At 41.6% G+C, this 8,587-nt stretch overlaps 1 protein-coding gene across 1 annotated transcript; it reads left to right on the top strand.

Annotated features, from left to right (window-relative positions):
* The first annotated feature begins 516 nt into the window (after nucleotides 1-516).
* On the top strand, nucleotides 517-3,522 carry MFAP3 (microfibrillar-associated protein 3). Its single transcript, XM_010082629.1, has 2 exons — nucleotides 517-984; nucleotides 2,368-3,522. The coding sequence occupies exons 1-2, from the start codon at nucleotides 705-707 to the stop codon at nucleotides 3,111-3,113; spliced, it is 1,026 nt and encodes a 341-aa protein (XP_010080931.1). The 5' UTR covers nucleotides 517-704; the 3' UTR covers nucleotides 3,114-3,522.
* Nucleotides 3,523-8,587: the final 5,065 nt, after the last annotated feature.

The raw sequence follows: 8,587 nt of genomic DNA, 5'->3' as shown, positions 1-8,587 counted from the left end.
AAGTAGATGTATAAATGCTAAAAATCAGATGTATGTGTGCTCTGGCTTTTCTCTAGACGCTGAAGGAAAGACTGGCTTTAGAAAACCAGGGCTTAAAAGTGCTTTTATATTGGTGGGGAGGGAGGCAGAAATTATATCCGCTTTCTTGCTTTTCTTTCTCTATTAAGAAGGCACTTTTTCTCTGTTAACAAATGCAGAATCCACTTTCTGACCCTAAAGATAGTTAACACATTTCAAGTAGTCTGAACAATTTGTTCTTTTTTTAAAACCTTTTTGGTCTTAATGATTATTGGTTCTGAGATTATTTGTTTGGATGGGAAGATGAACATCTAGAGGACTGAAGGTTGTGGTAATGCCTTCTTACCCTTGTTTCATTACTGTGTTGTGAGCAAAGCTCTGATTTGGAACCTCTCGACTGAGTTTATATTATGCTCATCAAAATCTGTTTACTGGAAATGAAATTTGAATACGCCATAAGCTTGCTATCATTAATAAACTTAATTCCTTTTTTTTTTTTTTCAGTTGGATTTCCAGTTTCCACTCCTAATGTTGATGGTCTTGAAAGTGCATTTGGATCCAAGACATTTTCTATCACTGAACAAATCACGAGCCTCCTCTCCTATCTCAGAGCAATACAGACTGCTTAATATCGTATGACCTCATTTCTCCAAATTAAATGAAAGAAGAATTTTCTCTAGCTTTCCATGAAGCTCAGCTGTTGCCTGTTAATTTTGACTGTTAGTGCTGATCTTTCAATTGGATTTACACTGGAAAATGTAGCTTTTAATGGGACAGTTGCATTTGGCTCTTTCAATGCATCACTTCAGACAGTGTCTCAAGCTTTAGTAAGTTCTCCAGCACACCATGATATCATCGCCAAAGAGGGGACCAGTATTTTAATTGAATGTAAACTGAACATCAGCCAGTATGAATATATTCTCTGGTATAACTCCAGAGGACACCTGCTGGAACAGCAAGATGAAGGTGAGCTTTCCTGCTGTTATCTATCCTTCAGTATTCCCCTTTTATACAGTATCTGAAAACCTCTGGGACTTTATTATCATTTTCTTTTCCTATCCTACCGTTTTTACAGTTGGGAGATAAGGAGAGAGCAAGAAAAAGCCCTTTGCCCTCTAGCATGTGAGTTTTATCTGAGTCCCTCTGTCCTGGCCCATCCATCCTGCTGTGGTGCCCCACAGAATCATTTTGTTCAAGAGGCATCACAGTATTCAATACAGAAGAAATGAATCTACATCCTACCAGGCACTAACTGATGGTTTTATTTATTATGGCTCTGGTTTATATTATATTTTTCCAAACACATGAATTAAACACAGTTCTCTACAACTTGTAAACTTTTCTGGCAATTAGTGCTCTGATTTTGTTACAGGATTTTTTAAAGCATGGGGTAACTTATATTTATTTTCCAGTTTATGCACCAGTGGGACTGTGGAAACTGACACAATTTGTAATGGCCAACAGTGAAATACAAGCTATTTAACCCTTTTGTACAGAGGGAGAATATATTTTCCTAGCCATTGGCTCTTATAGTTCTGTCCCTGCAGTTTTAATTTAAAAAAATAATGTCCTTTAGAGATGTATGTGGTTTTGTCTACTCTATTAGTATTAATGAATGTCATCGAGCTAATTGATAGGATCTTCTCGGAGGCCGTCTTTCTGCCTTAAGTATTCAGTAACCTCTTTGTAGTTGTAGTGCCATCTGGAGATTAGTTCAAAGTGGAGTAATTAGAAGAATGATTTATGAAAACAGTTTTCCCCTTAAGTTATAAATGCATAGGAAATACTGTATAAAGCTAGCTGCTTTTATTGATTTCTTTTTACATGGTTTTGTATATCAGCACTGCATGCTCAGCAGAAAACTCTGTCTCAAGAAAATCCTGGGTTCTTTTGCCAGCAAAGCCATTTACAGACTCTGATTTTTTCATGGGTCACTTGACTTTTGACTCCAAACGTGTGGAAAATTAGACTTTGTAGAGGACAGGCTTTCAACATAGTGTTCCACAGTGGGTGAGAAGCACTAGGTAAGAATTAGGTTCCCTGTCAGAAGGAGCTAGCAGTCCAAAAGCACCCAAGAAAATTCAGATGAGAGAAAGTAGTATAACCAGAGTAGCAAGCATGCAAAATAATTTACCCTTAAGCAGTAAGATTGGTACCTGGTTTATGGCTTTCTATATCAGAAACATGAAAAGGAAATTCCATCCCTGGTGTACTGTTTGTGTTATTATGCTAGAGATGGACTGCTTACTTCCAAGCTCTGTCTCCTGTTGATGGAGCAAACAGCACGTATCTAGTTTACCAAGTGTTTTTTTGTTTCATTGGCTCAGTTTATTTCTTTTGAACCTCCAGGTGGACGGTGGAGGATTGCCGGTAATTCCCTCAACATCACAAAGGTCAACTTTGCTGACCGGGGGCGATACACGTGTGCAGCTGTTCATCGTAATGACACCTTGTATTACACAGTCACCCTGAGGGTTATCTTCACCTCCGGAGACATGAGTATCTACTACATGATCGTGTGCCTCATTGCCTTTGCTATCACCCTCATTTTAAACATAACCCGTCTGTGCATGATGAGCAGTCACCTCCGCAAAACAGAGAAGGCTATCAATGAGTTCTTCAGGACGGAAGGGGCTGAGAAGCTTCAGAAGGCTTTTGAGATAGCCAAGCGCATCCCTATCATTACATCTGCCAAAACGCTAGAGTTGGCCAAAGTCACTCAGTTTAAGACCATGGAGTTTGCTCGGTACATCGAAGAGCTTGCCAGAAGCATTCCCCTTCCACCTCTGATCCTGAACTGCAGGGCGTTCATGGAGGAGATCTTTGAGGCTGTGCGAGTTGACGATCCCGATGAAGTTGGTGAGGAGGAAAAACAGACCCAAGCCTGTGGTACCCAAGCTGCGATATACCCCATCAACCCCGAGATGAAGCGCAGCGACTCACCAGCTGGGGATTCGGACGACGGGTCCATGAACGAGCAAGGCCAAGAGATAGCCGTTCAGGTGTCCATTCACCCGCAGTCGGAAGTGCAGAGCATTGACACTGTTTCTCACGACAGCTGCCAGTTTGTGCCTTCTGAGGAGGGCACCTGCTGAGCCCAGCGGTATTTTGTTGTGAAGGAAGCACAGATGACCCCAGGATACTGCGAGAAGGGGGTCTGCAAACAAGCTGCCTCAGTCCCATATGCACAAGGGTTTTTCCAAATCGCAAGGTGCCAGAACTGCTACTAAAATCTGTATTTTCTGTCAGTGGTGATCTAACAATTTCAAGTCTGTTACAGAAGGCCATTTGGAATATTGTGCAGTGGCTTTTCTTTTCAAAGCAAGCTTGCTAACTTACAATATTTACAAAACAGGAATTCTTTGTCCTTGGCTCCTTGGTAGCTTCTGATACTTCTGTTATGTATGAGAAGTGGCCAAGCTGAGCAGTACAACTTGCAATAAGATCTTTTCCTTTGTGAACTCTTTCGTCCTTCACAAAGTGGAGCCAAAATTCCTTTGAGTCGTTGTTGTCCTGATGAATTGAGTTGTGTGCTCTTTCTGAATTGCTTCTTGGTGCATGTAGCCCATCAGAACCATGGTGAGCTTGAACAAATCTGTTTTGTGTCGTGTGCTTCTCTGTTGCTATCAAAATGTACTGTACTTAGGAAGAGAATAGTACCAGGATCTGCTGCTGGATTAAACAAATTGTTGTAGTTTCAAAGCAGCTTAGAGAGCGACCAGGGGATCTCAGTTTTCCATGCATCTGCAGAAAACTTGTGCGTACTCTTATTTGCAGAGAGCTAATTGTTGTTACAAAGCTTGTAGCTTAAACTTGGTGCTGATTGCCAAAGCGCCTTACCCTGGTTCTATCTTACAGAATGGAGCAGTAACAGCACTGCCGGCACTGTCTCTCTTTTGACTTTGCTGATTTCCCTCACTATAGAAAATCCAAAGTTTTATATTGTATTTGACATTGTTGTGAGAAAAGAATGACAGTAATATGTAGTGGCATAATTTAAAAAATAATTCATCTACAGAGCAGGTGTCTCGGGCACTTTTTTTTGAACAACATTATAATAAAAGATGTGAAAAGTAGTGACGCTGACTTCACTCTGGCTTGTACTTTCAGAAAGCAGTTGAAGAGAGAGTAGTTAGCAGAGGGCCTGGCTGAGCTGTTTGCCAGCCACTGTTTACAGGGGTGGAATAACTCGCTGAACATTCCCTGGCTCGTCCGCTGAAGGGAGAGGTGCAGGTGCTGCCATAGGTACACACAGAAGTACTTCGCCAAGGATCTCCCGCGTGGCTTCCTCACCTGTAGAGATCCAGCCTTGAGGAATGAGAGTGCAGACAAGAATCCAGTTTCTTCTTTCAGTCTTTGGTGCTGATTTTTTTTTCCTCCTTAACATTTGTAAGTTGTATCACTTAAATAGCATTTGATATCCTGTTGAGATTTAGTAGATGTAAGGCTTGTAGGCACTCCACAAATTAATTTCTTACAACTACTGGAAGCATATTGCTGTATAATTTTAACAACTTGGCAACAGGATCACCATTTAATTTCCCACAACTCTTTTTTCTTTCTTCATTATTACAGAAATGTCAGTTGAACAAGTGATTCTGGATGGCTGCTCAGGATTCTTAAGAGGATTTGACATTACATTTGCATGAGTAGGGTTGGAAGACAAGCAGGCACAGTGGTAATAACAGGGTGGGGCCGTCTGTTGTAATGCATGCTCCTAACAAAGGGTCTAAACAAATTATTTTTATCGTGTCATATCAGAGAATGGGAAACTGGAGCATCTATTACCATTTTAAACTACCTTCAGGGGAAAGTTCTGCAGTCAGCCACCAGTAAATGCAGCCTAGTTGGCTTTGGCATGTCGGATAAGAGTAGTTTCTGTCAGGAAGGAAGAAAATTGCGAGCCTTGGTTATAGCAGCATTCCTACCAGCTCGGTACCATTTCCAATACTGTAGCAAACTTTACCTGCTTCAGAGGAATAAAGCCTTCTGTAGACATTCAGAATAGTTACTGCCCTCAACAGTAACTTCTTTTTTGCTTTTGTAGTTTGATGGCACGTTATGTCCAGGTGAAGACTTTGTATAGTTCTGTGTAACCTGTCTGGTTCCTTTCAGTTTTTTGAGGTGAGCAGTGGTAAGGGATACTCTTGTGGATAAATGCCCAGTTCTCGTAGAAGCCCTGCCAAGATGCTGCTGGCTTCACTTCTGTACCACAGCGAGGTCTGCAGGTTTGTTGCACATGCGTGAGTGGAGGTTTGAGGGGTTGCACCATTTTGGATGTCCTAGTTGAAAGAGGTGAAGGCTATGAGAGAGGAGAAGCTGTTTTAATCTCCTGTGTGACACAGGCCATCAGGATTGTACCTGCATCTGCCTTTTTCCCCATAAACAGCTCTCCTTTCTCCTGGGAAACTGTTACGTTATATGCAGCAGTAGCATCTTGGACATTTTGCCCCCCACTACATACACAATGTAGAGATGCAGCTACAAAATCAAAACTCCATTTAATTGCTTCCTAAGAAGCAGTTATGCAATCGTGATTGACAGATGTCTCATCAGAAGTGGCAGCTTACAGGCAGCAGAATGACGCTAGAGGTGTGTCAGATGGGCATCAGGAGAGCAGTTTGGAGGTTAATTCAATCTGTTCTTTGATTTTTATACTTTATTTACATAGCTCCGACTTCTTACCAAGCACAGTTACTCAGTGTCTTCATGTGTCCTGCTGCTGATGCAGAGGAAATAATGATCATGCGTAAAGGTCCTCAGAAGTGGCAGTTACAGTGTCAATTGCTGGATAGCAAAGCTAAGAGTTTTTCTGAATTATTACACTGTTTTGTTCGCTAAATTAATTTCATTCCTGTGAAGGAGGCTGTTTTGTAAGGATTTCAGTAAATAAGGAGTACTTATTAAATGTAGGAACTGATCCTACTCCCTCTGAATTTAATTAGAGCAGATTTGAAGCTCTAGTGTATTTTACAAACAATATTAAAGGATTTTTATGCATCCGAAAGCAAGGATGGTGATATTATACTGTAGATGTAATTTCCAGAGAATGAAACCTGACACTGGTTTCCAAAAAACTTGTGAACTATTCTTGTATCCTGAGTAGGTGTGTGCACTTAAATTTGTTGGATGCGTCTAATTGAACATTAACATCGAAAGATTATTTAAACGTCAGTGTTTCTCTCTTAACTTTTTGTAGAACAAGGAGAGTCTACAGTGGTTTCCTTGCTTTAACTAAATTCTTCGACAATCTCAAGGCTATTTTTCTCTTCTTTGTGACTTATTTTAAATAATGTTAAACCTGCTTGTTATCCAAGAGTACCTAAAACTAACTTTGTAGTGGTTATTTGTATTACCTGGATTGTAATGTAACTGTTCAATGTAACCACGTAGGATTTCATACTTTCATAAAATGAATTGGTAGATTTGCAAAATAAATTAAAAGCAAAATCCTTGTTTTGTGAGGGTTTTCTTTTTCATCAGTAGGGGTGACGAGTGCCTGTCTATCCAAGGTTAACCAGCGGCTGTATTCAACTCAGCAGCCCGACAAAGCTGGCTGGGATGTTCAGTCACCTAATAGACCACTCCTGCTGTGACATCTTTGGGTCTGACATTTTTTTATGTCACAAAGTCCCCGGCAGCATCTGTAATAATTGTTACCAGCTGCATAAACCAGTGGTAACAGACCTGAAATGGTTTCAGGAAGGGCCGTGCATTCTCCTTGATTTCACTTCTGCAAGCTAACGGGGCGATTGTGAAGCGCAGTGACCTTCAGCCACAGTCCTGTGTTTTCTGTTCTGACGTTTTTCACAGGATTGTACTATTCCATATTGTAATCGCCTCTTCTTTTTTTTATCCTCCTTAAAACCCAGTATGTTTGGACACAACTTACCTCCTAAAAGGCACCACAGCACAAATGTGGAGTATCAAAAGCCTTCAAGTGACCCAGTCTGCGTTGCTGTTTTTTTCACTGAGTTGCTGAGATGCCATAAAGACAGTTCCAGTCCTGCGCCAGGGGAAGGATGTGGGCTGCTCTCTCTCCATCCTGACAGCTGAGGGAGATGTAGGTCTGACTTTCCCATTGCTCTTTGCTAGCCAGCAGTTTATTAAATTACACGGGGAGGGAATAGCATCCCCTGGAGTGCTGTGCTAAGCACAGTGAGAGTGGGAGGGAAGGGGCCATCCCACCTCATTTCAGTGGCCAGGCTTGGGTTCCTGGTCCCTTTGCAATCAATTCAGACTATTGAACTCTGCCAGGGGATGATCCCATGCCCGTAAGTGAGGCACTTACCTATCACCCCTGGTCACACCAGGAAGCCCTATTTCCCATGTGACTGTCTGATGTTGCATGATAGAGGCTGGCTTCTGTATGGGCAGGTCCTGCAGCGCTGGCTGCCAGCCTGGAGCACAGGGTAGAAGTGCCCCTAGTTACGTTTAAACTGCAATCCCCCCACTCCAAACACCAAAATCCAGCTTGCTGAGAAACCCTTTGTACCCTAAGTCGGTGGGGTTGTGCAAGTGTGAATGAGAGCAGGCTTCAACCACACTGTTTTTAAAGAATAGTCTTTGGTTGCCAATCTCTGCACAAGGCAGATAATAGAATTAAAGCTGAATCTTGGGGATTTTCCTATGAGAATCAGCTGCTTAAAGGAAGAATTATTGGACCCATACTCCTCAGGCTAGGTCAGTGTTCAGTCATCATCTGCTTTCTATCTCCATGTTACGAGATACGCATGAATGATAACAGTTCAGTTTCTCAAAGCTCCTGTAATGTGACTTCTTGATCCTATCCACAGTGAACACATCCATCTGCATGAATTTAAAGCACTTTTCCATTTGGGCAACAACAGATCATTGAAAAGGGACCTGCATTAAGCATGATTGTACTTCAATTTTAGGTGTGCTCCTTAAAAAATACAATTTTTCTTAATGTTGCAGCACTCTCGTCTCATGAGCCAAGTCTCCTGCCGGAAACATGCCATGGAGACAGCACCATGTCACTCAGCTTGGGCAAGTTACAGCTTTATCGACTTCCATTCAGTCAGGTCATTTCACACCAGCTGGGTCTCTCTCCTCTTCATTTTTTTTTTATTGTATAGCAGCTCATTCAGATGTCTCCAAATACTGCCAGCTTTTTTGCATGTGGAAGAGAGAATTATACCATCGCTCCAAAAAAAAAAAAAAATTGTTTTGCTAGATGTTCAAATATCAAAAAAGACCGAAAAGCTGGAAAGTTGTGCTTTATCCCTGGTAAGACAGTGCCTATTCTTTGGTTACGCCTGGTTGCCAATGATCATCATAATACTGAGCAATTAGGCCTTTCATTTTCATTAGGCTAATTAATTGTTTGCATAGCGCCCTGAATATGGAATCATTTTCCTTTGGAAAGAATAAAAGGATTAGAATGGCTTCATCCCAAGATGCTCAAAACGCATTTTATTTATTTTATGGGAGAAAAATTCTCTCGCGCCCCAAATGCAAACCATATCCTGGAGTGTTAGTGCTGCGCTGGGAGGTTTACATCAGCGGAGATGCACACAGATTATACATATGTCCATCCATCTGCCTC

Source organism: Pterocles gutturalis, unplaced genomic scaffold (assembly GCF_000699245.1).
Source record: "Pterocles gutturalis isolate BGI_N339 unplaced genomic scaffold, ASM69924v1 scaffold26396, whole genome shotgun sequence".
Classification (NCBI taxonomy): domain Eukaryota; kingdom Metazoa; phylum Chordata; class Aves; order Pterocliformes; family Pteroclidae; genus Pterocles; species Pterocles gutturalis.
This window is presented reverse-complemented; position numbering and strand designations above follow the sequence as displayed.

Excerpts from the sequence above, each read along its gene's own strand:
- MFAP3 (XM_010082629.1), top strand. The coding sequence starts at position 705 with ATGAAGCTCAGCTGTTGCCTGTTAATTTTGACTGTTAGTGCTGATCTT. Across the intron at positions 985-2,367 it reads GCTGGAACAGCAAGATGAAG|GTGGACGGTGGAGGATTGCC; the intron begins GTGAGCTTTCCT and ends TTGAACCTCCAG.